At 38.9% G+C, this 16,594-nt stretch overlaps 1 protein-coding gene across 7 annotated transcripts in view; it reads right to left on the reverse strand.

Moving 5' to 3' along the window:
- The window catches only part of myo3b (myosin IIIB), a 481,967-nt gene that overhangs the window by 185,268 nt on the left and 280,105 nt on the right, over positions 1-16,594 (reverse strand). For all 7 annotated transcript variants that reach the window (XM_059966610.1, XM_059966606.1, XM_059966605.1 and 4 more), the window contains 2 exons: positions 15,118-15,195; positions 14,218-14,423 (listed from right to left, as the gene is read on the reverse strand). In XM_059966610.1, coding sequence (XP_059822593.1) covers positions 14,218-14,423; positions 15,118-15,195 — 284 coding nt within the window. The remainder of the gene's footprint in view (positions 1-14,217; positions 14,424-15,117; positions 15,196-16,594) is intronic.

Here is a 16,594-nt window from a genome sequence, read left to right on the forward strand (position 1 = left end):
AAATAATATTAATTAATTAATACCAGCATTACGAAATTAGATTAATATCATTAATGATTTTGTATTAGGAACATTTTTCACAAATGTCACTTTGAGGCATATTAATTATGTGCTGATTTACATCCATATAGAATTCAAATTACTTGGTTTGATTTGAAAAAAGAAAATCACTACATTTGCATGCTAGGTGAAAAAAATAGGGTGAATGAAAGGAGAGCATGAAGAAAAAGGGATCAAATAAGAGGAAGGAAAGGAAAAAGGATTATAAAGGCAAAGCCTCATCATCTTTTAAAGTTACTGCTTCAAGGGACTTCAATCATACAAAATTGCAATGCATTCCAATAGGTAAATAAAATAAGCAGTAATCTTGAGCTTACTATCACCTGAGCAAGCCACAACTTTAAAGAAAATACTTTCAGATTAAATTCAATCATAATCATACCTTTGGATGTGGATTGTATTTTCAATAAGAAAGTAAGTTTCAAAACAAAACAACACAAACATTTATCACTCACACTACATCCAAGTTTTAAAATGACAACTTAATTACAGGAATATAATTTGAATCAGTTAATAATTGCATCCTGGACATTTCCACTGGTGTGGCAGTATTGTAATTAGCAGGGAATGGGAAAATGGGGATAAGTAATGTGATAAACAGTAGATCACAAACCCTTCTATTATTTCTTCAGCTACTGGGAAGACAAAAGACACTGTTAGTGGAAAGTCAGAGATCCTGAATGAAGTTCGTTTGTTCACCAACTATAGTTGATAAAAATCCAAGGGAGCAAATAGTACATATTTCTCGCCCTTTGGCTCTGTGTACTGATATTCAGTGCATTCCTGAACTCTATGGTGTAACATGCAGAAGCACTGTTGGACTAAAAGAGGAGGACAAACAGGCAGTGTCCATCACACAAGAAATTTTAAATTAATTTCAGAAACACAAAGGCGAGCAGGCATTCAGCGCCATCTACCAGCCTCTCAGTCGCTAGAGGAAGGTGTTAGCACGTGACAGTCTCTCTCTCTCCCTCGCACTCACAGCTCCCGAAGGAAGGTCACTGCCTCCTGATGGTCTCTCCCTCTCAGTGGATGCAGTCAGAGTCCGGGTCTTGACCAAGTTTCGATCAATGCAGTTTGCATCCTGGATTCTAGTTAATTTACAATGTAGTCCAGGTTTCTGGTTGCCCCTTTTTTTTTGCTGCATTTTGGGCATTTTTGAATCAGAGCATCCTGCAGATAATGAACACTGAGCTGAACTGAAATTATGCCTGGACCCTTTCGATTTCTTGTTTTATACTCTGCATTTATTGCTCAATGTTTTTATTACCATTTACATGATCTGTTTCTTCTCGCATGGGGGGGAAGGTTGATGTTTTTCTTTGAATGAGTTCCATGATTTCTGATTGCAACGTTTAAGATAATTAAAGGATTTGATAGGATTGAGGCAGGAAGTATGTTCCAGATGTTGGGAGAGTCCAGTACCAGAGGGCATGGATTGAGACTAAGAGGTCAGTTATTTAAAACAGAGTTGAGGAAGAGCTTCTTCTCCCAAAGAGTTGCGGAGGTGTGGAATGCACTGCCTCGGAAGACGGTAGAGGCCAATTCTCTGGATGCTTTCAAGAAGGAGCTGGATAGATATCTGATGGATAGGGGAATCAAGGGATATGGGGACAAGGCAGGGACTGGGTATTGATAGTGAATGATCAGCCATGATCTCAGAATGGCGGTGCAGACTCGAGGGGCCGAATGGTCTACTTCTGCACCTATTGTCTATTGTCTATTTTATTTTTTATGTTTCGTGGCTGTCTGTGAGGAAGACAAATCTCAGGGTTGTATACTGCACACACCTTGATAATAAGTGTACTTCAAATCTTTGAATTTCTTAATGGTTAACAATTACTAATGGCTAATATTTCTGAGGTGTCATCAATCTAATCTTTTAAATGTTGTTTCCTATTTGCGTCATATTTCAAATCTGTTCAGTAACTATTTGTGACTAATACTTCTTTGATGAGCAAACAGACACACGTACGTTCAGTTACAAATCTATGTGAGTTTAATGAATTCAAAATCCTGATCCGGTTGGAACTGTAAACATTATGGTTCTACTTTGGTGTTTGTTCCAGGCCTACCTTAATTACTTAATACGTATATGCTTCCACAATATTTTTTGAAGTAACATGTTTCATAAAACTTTTGCTGCATCGACAGGCTTCAAAAACAGATATAATTTATAAATAATCATGTGAATCAGCAGCAGGAGTAAACCACAAGCCTGCTTCATCATTTAAACCCAAGACTGATTTGACAGTAGCCTCACCTCTAATCTTGGCTACCCATGATAACCAATGATATTCTTCCTTATCAAGTTTCTATTAACTTTTGCCTTAAAAATATTCAATGACTCTGCTTTCACAGTTCATTGAGGAAGAGAGTTCCAGTGAATCCTGAGATAAAATATTTTGTCTCATTTTTGTCTGAAATGGTGACCCCTTATTTTTAAGCAGTAACCCCTAGTTTCAGATACTCCCACAGACAAAGCATTGCATCACCCTTGCAAAGAATCTTTGGGAATTTACATGCTTCAATCAAGTTCCCTGTCTCGCTTCTAGGCTGAGTGGATAAAAGCCTAACCTTTTCAACCTTTCCTCATTTGAAAACCCACCCAAGCATGGGCCCAGAAAACATTTGCTTCCAGTGCATTAAAATCCTTAAGTAAGGATACAGCACACCGACTGGAGTCTCATCAATGCCCAATAATAAATGAAGCACTAATTTTGTATTTGATTCCTCTAGCAATAAATTATTATGTTCAGTTAGCTTTCCAAATTACTTGCAGTATCAGCATAACTTTTTGTGAATTTGCATATATGATTCAATATTATGAATCATATATGGGGCAACCCAGACTGGTCTAGCCCTCAGAAATCAGAAATATCCCAAAATATAGGTAAAATAATTTACTATTATTATGCTAAAATTGATTATTTCTCACTTTCCAGATATATTCTAATCATCAGATCTTTGTTCATTTATTTAACCTGTGTCCTTCTTTTGTCCTTTTCATAACTAAATTTCTAATTTGTGTCATCTGTAACTTTTGCAACCATATCTTCTGAACCAACTGTAAAATCATTTATTTAAATAGGAACATCTTATTACACCTTATCAACAAAAAATGAACCATATTTTCCTATTTTCTATTACTTGTTATCTAGCAAATCTTTTCCTCGCCAAATTGTTAACTACTATACTGAGTTTTTACTTTCCCCAATAACTTCTGGTGCAACACCTTCTGGAGAGAGTAAAAGTCCAATAATCTGCAAACGAATCATTGGAACTCAATGGTTTGGAACCTAGTTCACCAGATGATGACTGCGGTACGCCCCAACCACATGCCCCAGTTCCCAACACCTAGTTTTGTAGACTGCATTTCCTTGAAACTTACTAGGTTTATTTAAATGTTACTGAGTAATAGCTTTCAAACAAAGTGAATTAAAATGTGTTAGAGGATTAATAAACTAACTTTTGATTGCCCAGAATGTCTGCTATAGCAGCAGCAACATGGCAGATTAACATAGGCTTACTGTATGGTACATCCACAATGGACATTACTTCATAGTTTTTATAAGATGGAAGATGGCCACCTGGCTCTCAAAGCAATCACATCAATTCCATTTTCTCACTTATTTCCCTGCAGCCTATTCGTTTGTATATGCCAATCAACTTCACTTAATTAGAACCATAGAAATTACAACACAGAAACAGGCCTTTTGGCCCTTCTTGGCTGTGCCGAACCATTTTTCTGCCTAGTCCCACTGACCTGCACCTGGGCCATATCCCTCCAAACCCCTCTCATCCATATATCTGTCCAAGTTTTTCTTAAATGTCAAAAGAGAGCCTGCATTCACCACTTCATCTGGCAGCTCATTCCACACTCAATTCTCCTCAATTCACACACTTAATTCTCTTACCATTTACTCCAGGGGTTATTGACAGTAACCAATCAAGGTCTCAACTAGTGCTCCTTGCTGTACTTCTCTGACACACCCTAAAATTATGAAACAAGGCCATTTTTATTTTGCCAGATTATTTCTCTCACTGCATGGCAATCTTTAATAAAAGCTTCTAAAAATTCCTCTGTGACAGATGTTAAATTAACTGGACTTCCATTTTCTGCTTTTTGTCTCTCTTCCTCCCTTCTTGAAAAAGTAGTTACATCTGCTATATCTCCAATCTAATAGAAACATACTTAAATCTGGGGAATTTTTCAAAAATTAAATTTATGCATCAACAATCCCAATATTCCCTCCAATTAAGACCCTTTAGCACCCAGAAAAACGTGAGCCTCCAGGTACCAATAACTGCATTTATTTATGGATTACAATTGTTCTGAACTTTTTTTTTTATCCCTTCCAGTCCTCGATTACAGATATTTCTGTGACGTTCTCAGTATCCTCTAAATTGAAGACTGATGCAAAATAGCTATATAATTCATCTAATTGTTTTTACACTAATAATTCCTTCATCTTACTTTCTTTAGGACCAACATTCAGTTTGTTAACACTTACCTTTTTATAATCTTACACTTATTTATTTATAGCTAGTTTTACTTCTAATACTTCCATCCTTACTAATCTTTGCTTCTGTTATAATAGCTGTTCCAGTTTTAAAATCTTAAGTTCTTAAACTGCTAAGTGTTCACTAAATTGCCCACATGCAAGTAGGATAACTCGGGTGGATTTGGAGGGAATGTGGCAAGGATAAGTTAGCATAGAGTTAGTTAATTTGGTGTTTGTTGGTTAGCATGAACTCTGTTGGCCAAAGGGCCTGTTTCTGTGCATTAAGACTACAACACTCCGATTTCTTCACAGATTGATACAGTTAGATTAAAAGCAGCTGCTGAACCACAGTGCAAAGAAAGGATTACTTTGACATTTGAAGTTGTAATTGCAATAGGAGATTTTCTGAATACGTCATCTGGGTAACAGTAGGTATAGCAGAAAATGGCTGGGCAGAAAGGCAAGAAAAGCATAAGTGACAGCTCTCAGAAACAAAGAACCCTGTGAGCAGAGAAGGTACAGTTAGGTAGAGTAATGGAATTAGAAAAAGAAGCCAGTTAGGATTTATATATGGAAATGTTAGATTCACTTCTGAGACTCTAATTACATTAGCAAAGTCAGGTTTAACAGCTGGGTGGGATCTTGTGCTGAATAAATGGCAAACTGGCAATGTTTGAGTTTGACATAAATGAATGTGGAAGGAGGAAATGGTGCTGGAAGATGTGGTCTGTAAGACTAGCCCTCAGTAGGCAGAGGGTAGGTGAGGTACCAGAATGGGGCATTTTGGGTTCTAATTCAAATGGGCGAGTGGGTGAACCATTTAGACAATATATCTGCAAGTGCATACAGAGGAAGTTCAGCTTACAAAAAGGCTAAACAAACTTTAGGATAATCATGGTCTGATAACAAATGATGGTTAAACCCAGCATCTTCTCTGAAATATGAGAACATGCAGCATACAACTGTAATGAAGATTTGAAAATGAGACTGCAATTATGTTTTAAGAACCAGAGCACAATGTGTGGCATTATGCAATATCAAATGAAACCAAACAATCTCAGTCATATTAGATATTCATCAAACCCACATAAAAGCAAAGAAATATAAACTTAGCTCATGCAGGAATTTCCCTTTCACTAAGGCTTGCAAAAAGTTGTCTGTGAAGTTATCTACACCTGCTTCTGCAAACATGAAACTAACTTTGATAATCTGGCAGTTCTGCAAAATAGAGAAAAGGGGGAAAAGGCAAAAGAAACAAGCTTTGATTTGCACTGCCAATGCAGCCGTAACAGCTGTAAATAGTAAACCCACTGCCAAGTTCACAGGTAGCTTGAACCACTGCCAGTTTAACCACAGCAATCAGCAGAAATACGAAGTAAAATGATTACTGGTGCTCACAATTACGCTCACCAGAAAAATTAAATATAAAAATAAAAAATTCAGTCTGACTAGCAATTTCTATATTAAATTCTTAATTAAGATCCAACCAGCCCTGCGTAAAGTCATGCTGACTATCCAAAAGTTCAGAAATCTTATCCATAAGACCTTTCCAGTAACTTCTCTATCACCAACATAAAAATCACCTGTCTATGGTTTCCAGCATTATCTCCATTTCTTTCTTGTACAATTGAGTAATATAGCTACTTACCAGTCCTCCAGGACCTTTCTTGTGTCTAGAAGACATAAAAATCTTGGTCAAGGCCCCAGCAAGAGGGCCCGGTCAAGGCGTCTTGCCTCTCAATAATCTGGGGACTTAACCACCTTAATGTTCTTTACAAGTCTCAACACCACCTCCAGAACATTCCATACTGATCTCCCGATTGTCCTCATCCATTTACTTGCTAAATATTGATGCAAGTTACTAATTTAGAACTTCTCCCACATTCTTCACCTCAAGGCACACGTTCCCTCCTTTATCCTTGAGTGGTCCAACTTCTCTCCAGTTATACTCTTGCTCTTGGTGAGTGTATAGAATGCCTTGGGATTCTCTTTATTCCTACTTGCTGTTTCATAGCCCCTCCTTGTTCTCTTAATTCCCTTCTTGAGTTCCTTACTGGCTTCTTTATAATCGTCAAGGGCCCTGGTTGTTTCTGTCTTCCTAAACCTTACACCTGCATTCCTTTTCCTTCTGCAACCGAGGGATAGTGGACCACGTGGATTGTGGATTCATTTAATTTAACACCATGTTTGGCATAGACATCATGGATTGAAGAGCCTCTTCCTGTGTTGTTCCAGTTTTTATGGCATTCAATATGATGACTACTAATCTTTAACCTCAACACAACTGTAACTCCATATCCCTTAATTCCCTTAACAGCTAAAACATTAATTGATGCTTTGAATAGAATAAGACCATCAGATGTAGGAACAGAATTAGGCTATTTGGCCCGTCAAGTCTGCTCTGCCACTTTATTCTGGCTGTTCCAGTTTTCCTCAGCCTTCTCCCTGTATCCCTTCACACCCTTACCAATCAAGAATCTGTCAACCTCTGCTTTAAAGACTTGTCCTCCATAGCTGCCTATGGCAAATAATTCCACAGATTCACCACTCTCTGGCTAAAGAAATTTCTCCTCATCTTCATTCTAAAAGGATGCCCGCTATTTTGAGTTTTTGTCCTCTGGTTTCAGACTCCCCCACCATAGGAACCCTCCTCTCCACATCCACTCTATCAAGGCCTTTCACCATTAGGTAGGTTTCAATAAGGTCACCCCCATTCTTCTGAATTCGAATGAATACAGGCCCAGAGCCATCAAACGCTCTTCATATGACAAGGCATTAAATCCTGCCAACAACTGAGCCACCATACCCAAGGGTAGAGAATACAAAAGTTTCATTAACCCTTGGGTAAAGATATTCTTTCTCATCTCTGTCCTGAATAGCAATGCCCTTATTTTAAGTCTGTTACCTTCACTCCAGCCAGAGGAAACAATATCCCTGTAAAAAGGCTAGTAATATCATGAAGGATCCCACTCACCTGGGTCATGGATTGTTTGTCCCACTCCCATCAAGGAGGGGATACGGAGGCCGGGGTCACCAGACTCAAAAACAGTTACTTTCCCCAAGAATTCAGGCTGACCAACACTTCCACCCACCACTGCTACTTTATAATTTCCTGCCAGGGACACCTCATGTATTTATGCTCCTGTGCCAAGCGTCATGTTTTGCGCATACAATCTATGTAAATAAGCTATCTTATGCATTTATATTTATTACGTATTTTTATTATTGTGTTCTTTATCCAATTGTGTTTTTTGTGCTACATTTCATTCTCCTTTACACCTGAGTGCTAGAAATGACACTAAACAATACTGAATTTAAATAATCTTGTATTTACTCTGTAGTTACTTTTTCAGCCTAGTCTGCTTAAACTCTTCAAATACAACAAATACGTCAGCTCAGGATTCAACCTACTGCACTCTGTCTCTCTTGGCTCTGTTGGGTAACCAGACTTAAGCTCACTTCTCCGGTAGTGTCTTAATACGGGCTTAAATGATTGGAACAAGATAACTCTGCACTTGCCCTAATCGTTTGCTCTGGTTACATGATAATCCTCAGTGATTCACGTACATGGACACAAACTCCTTTTAATACAACACCGTGAAAAAAAAGCCTTGCTTTTCTCGTGTTTCTACCAAAATGGAAGACCCTACATTATCTATTTACTATGCCCTTTCCCATTCACTCATTTTCCCACACCAGTTTTGTATAATTAGTCAACCCAGAAACCTTACATTGAATTCCTTCATCCAAATTGTTAATGTAGATCGTGAAAAGCTAGCATCCCAGCACCAATCACTATGCACATTAGTAGTCAGTCCATTAATGAATCCTCAAAGTTTTATTCCCAACACTTTGCATTGTCATTCAGTTTAATAATTTAATGCATGGCACCTAATTGTAGGCTTTCTATCAGTGCAAAAATGCCAGATCAACTGGTTTGCTCTTATTTATTTTGCTATTTAGAGTACAATCTCAAAATAAGATCTCTAACAGAGTTTTCATATGTGACTTCTATTTCATAAATCAATGTTTACTCTGCCCAATCCCATTATCACTTCTTTACTAATACATTTTAACATCTTCCCTCATACTGACATTGGACTAACTGGTCGATAACTTCCTATTTTCTCTCACCTTCTTTTCTAAACTGGCAAAAAAAATGCCGCAAAGCAATTTATAGGAACATTACTACATAACATGCTTTGGTTGAGTAGAGGTTAGGGCTCACAATCAAAAGGTTTTTGAATAAGCAGATTTTAAACAGGATGGAAGAGAAGTAAAGACATTTTGTGAACTGCGCAAGGAAGACCCTTGGGAGATGAAGAGTGGTAAATGTACAAAGGGGTTGCCCCGAATCAGTTCCTGGTATTTTTATTTCCCCCAATGTAGATGAATGACTTGGAGGCATAGACAGTTGTGAGAATAGCAACTGCTAGGCTGGAGAAGTGGGTGGATAGAAGGCAAGTGAAATTCAATGCAGAGAGCTGTAAGGTATTAAGTTTTGGTCAGAAAGATGAGAAGGAACAAAATACAAACAGAAGGACAAGAGTAGGGAGGTTTACAAAAAAGCTGGATGAACTCAGCAGATCAGGCAGCATCCGTTGAAAGAAGCAGTCAACAGATGCTGCCCGACCTGCAGGAGTTCATCCAGCTTTTTTGTACATCTTGATTTGACAACAGCATCTGCAGTGCACTTTGTGTTTAGTAGGGAGGGTTAGGTGCTTAGTTTGCTGAAGGTGTCAGGGCAGACTGAGATGGTTCAAAAATCTTGTACTTTATGATTAAAGGAACAGAGTACAAGAGCATATAAGTGTTGGTGAACCATATAAATTATAGGTTTAGCCACAACTTAACTATTTCATCTGTTTGGGTGCCACCATAGTCGGAAAGGTATGCAGGTGCAAAAATTATTTCAGAAATGAGGAACTTGCGCTTAGCCACACAATCATGAATGGGGGGGGGGAGAAGAGAGGAGAGAAGAGAGAGAGAGGGAGAGGAGAGAGAGGGAGAGGGGAGAGGGAGAGGGAGGGAGAGGAAGGGAGAGAGAGAGGAGAGAGGGGTAGAGAGAGAGGGAGAGGAAGAGGGGGAGAGAGAGAGGGAGAGGGGGAGAGAGAGGGGGGAGAGAGGTGAGAGAGGGAGAGGGAGAGAGGGAGGGAGAGAGAGGAAGAAGAGGGGGAGAGAGGGGGGAGGGAGGGGGAGGGGAGGGAAAGAGAGGGGGGGTGGAAGAGAGAGGAAGAGGAAGAGGGGAGAGGGGGAGGGGAGGGAGAGAGAGGAAGAGGGGGAGAGAAGGGGGAGAGAGGGGGGAGGGAGGGGGAGGGGAGGGAAAGAGAGGGAGGGGTGGAAGAGAGAGGAAGAGGAAGAGGGGAGAGGGGGAGGGGAGGGAGAGAGAGGGAGGGGAGGGAGGGGGAATGGGGAGAGGGGGAGAGGGAGAGAGAGGAGAGAGAGGGGGAGAGAGAGGGGGGAGGGAAAGTGAGAGGGGAGAGAGAGGGAGGGAGGGAGAGGGAGAGGGAGGGAGAGAGAGGAAGAGGGGGAGAAGGGGAGAGAGGGGAGAGGGAGGGGGAGGGGAGGGAGAGGGAGGGGGAGGGGTGGGAGAGAGCGGGGAAACAGGGAGAGGGGGAGAGAGGAGAGAGAGGGGGAGAGAGAGAGTGGGAGGGGAGAGAGAGAGTGGGAGGCGGAGAGAGAGTGGGAGGGGGAGAGAGAGGGACAGAGAGGGGGGAGAGAGGTGAGAGAGGAGGGAGAGGGAGGGAGAGAGAGAGGGAGGGGGAGGGAAAGTGAGAGGGGAGAGAGAGGGCGGGAGGGAGAGGGAGAGAGGGAGGGAGAGAGAGGAAGAGGAAGAGGGGGAGAGAGGGGAGAGGGAGGGGGAGGGGAGGGAGAGAGAGGGAGGGGTGGAAGAGAGAGGAAGAGGAAGAGGGGGAGAGAAGGGGGAGAGGGGGAGGGGAGGGAGAGAGAGGGAGGGGGAGGGGTGGGAGAGGGAGGGAGGGGGAACGGGGAGAGGGGAGAGAGAGGGAGGGGGAGAGAGTGGGAGAGGGGAGAGAGAGGGAGGGGGAGAGAGTGGGAGAGAGAGAGAGGGAGAGGGAGAGAGAGAATGAGAATCTTCAAGGTCCTTGGTGTCATCATCTGGGCCTAGCACATTAATGCAATCACAAAGAAAGCACACCAGTGGTTCTACTTCACTAGGAGTTTGAGGAGATTTGATAAATCACCAAAGTTTCTTGCAGATTTCTGCAGATGTACAGTGGAGAGTATTCCTACTGGCTGCATGACAGCCGAGAATGGAGCCTCCAATCCACAGGATCACAAGAGTCTACATACTCAACCAGTCTGAAGATGGGCACAAACCTCCCTGCCATTGAGGTAAGCATCCTTCATTAAAAACTCACTATCTGGGACATGTTTTCTTCATGTTACTACCATCAGGAGAGAGGTACAGAAGCCTGAAGACCCACACTCAAGATTTTAGAACAGCTTTTTTCCCCTCTACCATTAGATTTCTGAACAGTCCACGAACCCAAGAACAAGCATTTACACTATCTATTTAATTTTGCAACTTACAGTAATTATGCCCAAAAAATCAACAAATTTCATAACACATATCAGTGCTAATAAACCTAATTTTGATTCTGATTCTATTGTATATTATACAAAGTCATCTAAATCATCAAAGCTCTATAAAGGAAGATAAAACGTCAAGCAGAAACTGGTGATAGAAACACACATTTAATCAGTACTGTTTTTGCAAACTCCTTTTTCAACTCCACCATAATTTTTTTGTGATACGCAAATAATCTCCAGATCTAGGCCTGCTAATGATCTTTATCTAAAATGCAGGTACATAAAAAAGTTAAATAAATATTGTAAAATGTTATCTTTTCATAGATTATTATTAATCTTTAATTCTTCCTGTAAAATAACTTAAAGATTACATCAGTAGAAACACAGAAAACTGTAAGCAACAAAATTATCAATGTTACACCAATTAAGAAAAACATCAAAGTATCCTTTTAATCCATTCACAAAAGGTATTATATTTGTTTCTTCATGAAATTGATAATCAACTGATAATGAACAATAAATGTACTGTATTTCCAAGGGCAGCTATATAAATTATACTTCAATTAAAGTAATCCCCAATCACCTAACATTTGGCTAAATGAATGACAAACCAGTACAACATATTTTGTTGCATAAGATTATACTATGTACCAAATTTTGTTTAGCTTTGAAACTCAAATGCATCAGTAAACTGCCATGCAGTCTGTAGTATGTGGTGCACATCCCTGTTGTTACAGACACTAAATCACACTCAAACTGTGGGCTTATTAAAACTAATAGTACATATTGACATCATTGTCTGTATTAACCATGGGTAGTGAATTGGCTGGAGAAGCCTGCAATCAACCACCTCCAGTGCAATTTAATAGCAGGCAACAATTTTTTTTCAACAAGAGTTCATCAGAGAACAGCATGAAGACTGCCAATCTTGATTGTCCATTGCAGAGAAGGTTACAGCACATTTGCTGAACCTCAAACCCTATTACTGGTTCTCCCACAGCACTCTTAGATCCTAAATTTTCTCAGATCTTCAAAGGAGGCAGTTTGGCCTATTGAATCTATGTCATAAGATTCCCAGCAGTCCCATTCCTTGTATCGTAATTTTCTCACATGACTTTAGGCAGAGAGTCTCAGCACTTTGACAGAGTGAAGATAAAGGATGACATAAGGTGAACAATCAAGTGAACTTCTTGATCCAGGAAAGTTCTTGAATGTGTCTGCTGGAGTAGTCATCAAACAATGTATACTTCTCACTAGTAAAGAGTCAAGGTCAAGGTGAGGTAAGATGACCGGGTAGCAAGTGTAAAAAATTGAAACACTTCCTTTTACTGTTGGATGGCTGAAAACAATTGAAACAAACTCAGCTAGGAGTAAGGTGCTATTGGTCAGTCAGAGTGGAAATTACCCTGAAATGTGATTTCTGACTGGATCCAGAATTACCAGCACAAAGAGATGAAAAAAGGATTACTCCAAAATATGTATGAAGGCACCTGATAAGCCTTGTTCTGCATTCATATCCACAATGACCTGCCCTGTAGGCTAGAAGTGAAGAAATAAACAACAAAGCAATGTGATATCTGTCATACAGACCACTGAAGCTTGGTCATAATTTTTTTTTAAGTATGTGCATGGAGACTAATGCACGGGACTAATCTGATCAATAAAAATTTGTTTTCAGCCGTAATAATGGGCATTCATTATGACTGAAAAATAATCTTTATTGAAAATCTATAAAACCTCCTTCTCCTTTGAAATTCCAAATTCAGTAGGCTAAAATCTTCATGCTGTAACATTGTTTTTCTTGGAAACCCAGCTGCATCTCAACTCCAATCTGAAGTTTACAGTCCGAGGTCTGGAGGATGGGTCCCAAAATGTTGATTGTCCACGGCCCTCCAGAGATACTGTCTGAACAGCTGTGTTTCCTCCAGATCAGCATTGGCAGTCTTTCTTGTGTCTCCAAGTTTGCAATGGCTGTCCATTGCCGCAGACGTGTGAGCTGTACCTTCACAGGTCTCAATAATGAGCTGAGCTTGCTAATATTGAACCACCAATACAAAATTGCTGTACTTGGATAGTATTCACAGCATACAAAAATATTTCAGAGATCAAGGGGTGAATGCTTGTCAGCCTGCAAAAGCGGGCTGCTTATTGCAGCTCAGTGAAATTTATCAGCTCCCAGTTGTGCCGCTCTCAGCAGCCATATGCGAAGAAGGTAAGGGTGGTGGCGGTACAGTGGGAAGGAGGGAAGTCAGGCTGAACTAAGCATCCCTCAACTTCCCTAGTTTCTCTTCTTCCTCAAACTTGCAGTGGCTTTGATATCTCGTTGCTTCCTAGGATGTGAGAGGCAGCCAAAGGCATCCCTTTGTTTGGGAGAATGGACAAGGGATCTTCAGCCTGTCAGCATGCCAAACGATGGCAGTGAGTTAACAACAATGTAAACAGCAGATGTCTCACAGGCCACGGGACCCAAAAGCCCGCTTGCAGAAGTGGCAATTCCGCATAGCACACATTTCAAATAAGCATTAACACCCTCCATAGTGCCACTTACTCAGAATTCCTACAGAAAATTACATTATTTATGCTGTGTTTGAAATCTTATTTGTATCTAGCACCCTACCTAATTCTTCATATGCTTTTCATGTCTGGCATGCAGAATTTAAAAAAACATTTAAAAAAAGGGTAAAACAAAGAGGCCTTAACCTAGAAGCCTGTGGGATTAATGGAAGATTGGAAAGAAGAATTTCTGTTCATGACAAAAAAGATAAATTCCTTCTATTTGCAGTTGCACACAATATTTAGAAAGCCTTTTTGTACTGATAGACTAATACGCACTGGAGAAGTTTTTTCCCTACTGCGGTCACTTTGCTGAACAGTTAACTGCCGGTTAACTGTCGGCTAACTATTACTTGGATTGCACTACTTGTATGTATAATCTATATTTTCATTTATATTTATCATTATTATTGTTATGAGCAGAGAGACAACATCTGCCGGAAGTAAATTCCTTGTATGTGCGCAGGTACTTGGCGATTAAAGTCTGATTCTGATAAACTTCATTTTATAAACTGGAAATCATACTATATATAGTGTTTTTATATACCTTTCAACAAAGTCTTCAAAGTGGATACGATGAGAATAGCCTTGTGCACGAATGTGTATTGTTTCCAAGATGCCTGTGTATCGCAGTTGAAGCAATACTCTTTCTTCGAAGAATTTTCCTGCTTGTCTATCGTCATTGGGTTTGATGCAACGGACAAAATGAGGCTGTCCAACCACCATCTTTGACAGGAGATCCATCAATGAATACTGTCAAACGGAAAAGTAAATTGAAGAACTATTTGCTGACTGATTATAGACAAGGCATGTACAAACTGAAGAAAGCTTGTAACAACTTTTGATGGCAATTACCAAGCGTAACGTGAAGATTTTTACTCCTCACGTATGTGAAGGATGTATGAAATAAAAGTCAATTCAAATTGAAATACCTGATGCCCATGAGGAAAAGCTGGAACAAAATAAGTAACTCTTTTCCTGCTGTCAGCATACAAGAAAATGTCAGCTGGATGCAACCTGTTCCCTTAAAAAGATTACTAAAGGGCTCCTTCAGCCTTTTAAACGCAATGCTGCCTGAAGTTTTAAACACTAATTTTTAGCTAATTGCTCGATTATTTTTTTTCTTGGCAACATTAAAACTATTTAATTATTTTGTTTACAATTTAAAAATATTTCATGATATATCTGTAATTCCAATTCTTTAACAAAATATTTCAGTCAAATTTTTAGACAATAGTTGGAGAATAGAGCTAAAAAACAAAAGCAGATGCACAACATTAAATTCTATAAACTGGCCCAAATCAGCAGTTGAACATAACAGTAGGCTTCTCAGTGCACCCCCAACAACAAATGCATGCTCCCTTTTAAGCCTCACTAAAAATCTGGGTTCTTGAAATTAAGAGAATTTTACATTTACGATTATTGCTAACTTTGTTAATAATCTTACCCTAAAATAAGAAGCCACGGTTTGTCTTTTCATGTTTGTTGTTTCCTCGGGATGTCTCATAAGTTCCATTGTATCGACCTGGTTACAGGGCAGAAAAGAAATGTCAGGAAAATGTAAATTAGAAAATAACCTTAACCTCCCAGAACTACTACTTAAATTCAAGGTGATAAAATTAACAATGAAAAAATGCACAGAATCAGCAATTGAGAGCCAATAAAAATAAAAGAAATCAAAGGGTACTTGCTTAAAGGCATACTATGTATATTAAACCACAACTCAATTCATATCTTTACTATTAAACCAACATAAAATTTCCCCTTCATATAAAATTCTGTCTTCAGAGTAGCCATATTAACCACACTCTATTAACATTTTGATGATGTTATATTTTTCAAACAACATATTTCATCAAATCTAATGAAGCACTAAAATGAATTGCTTCAGATTATGCTTACACTGCCATCATAAATACTGGCTTGCATTTTTGTTTGCCACGTAAATATATTTAGAACATAGGTATGTGTTTAGTCTTAATGCATAATTTATTGTTATATCATTCCACCTCAGCATAAGAAAGAAATTTAGTCTATTTCTGAACTAATAATTTTTCTGAAGTAATTTCCAAACTATGTATATTACAAATATACAGTTATTGACAACTTATCTACATAAATACAACATGAAATTGTTTCCTTTTAAATTTGGGGGATTTCATAATATTATATTAGGTAGCAGCAACATTCTAAACTAGCAAGTGATAACACTTAGCTCCTTCTTGTGACTTCCTGTATAGCAAACTCCACAAGATGGCCCAAATGAAGCAAAATAATGCCATACTTTCCATTCCCGTACAGGTGATTAGAGAGTAAATCATCCCTAATTACTTGAAAATTTAATGACACAGCTTGGGAATAAATCTTCTGTTCATCATAAAAGGAGAGGTACAGAGCATAATTAATGACAGGCGGCAACAGCAAAGATACATAGGAATGGGGTTGATAAGAATGTATTAGTGAATAAACCTTAAGTTTAAAAATGTTTACTATATTTTTTGAAAATGGGGAAATTATTCTAGAAATCATACCTTTTTCAGCTTTCAAGCATGTAAAACTTAATGTACCCAAATTAGTTATTTAAAGACAAATGGATAAAATAAATATATGTAATGCATATAAATTTATCTTCAGCTATTAACTTTGAGTATCAACTTTTCTCTACAAATAGCAGATGAACACTAACTGAGATTTCATTGATTATAAAATACCTAGCTCAAATATTCTTTGACCAAATTATATATTAGAAAAAGGACTGAAATTTCATTTGTCTCATTAAAATTTCTTTTTTTGGTAAAATAATTCAGGTAAAATGAAGCTTGCATTCTGCAATAATCCATAACCAATTACACAGAAAATGTCATAATGGTAGAATTACAGTAATTTATCAAGTTCTATAAATCAGCAAGTAAAATTGTATTTTC

The sequence above is a fragment of the Hypanus sabinus genome, chromosome 4 (genome assembly GCF_030144855.1).
Source record: "Hypanus sabinus isolate sHypSab1 chromosome 4, sHypSab1.hap1, whole genome shotgun sequence".
Lineage (NCBI taxonomy): Eukaryota > Metazoa > Chordata > Chondrichthyes > Myliobatiformes > Dasyatidae > Hypanus > Hypanus sabinus.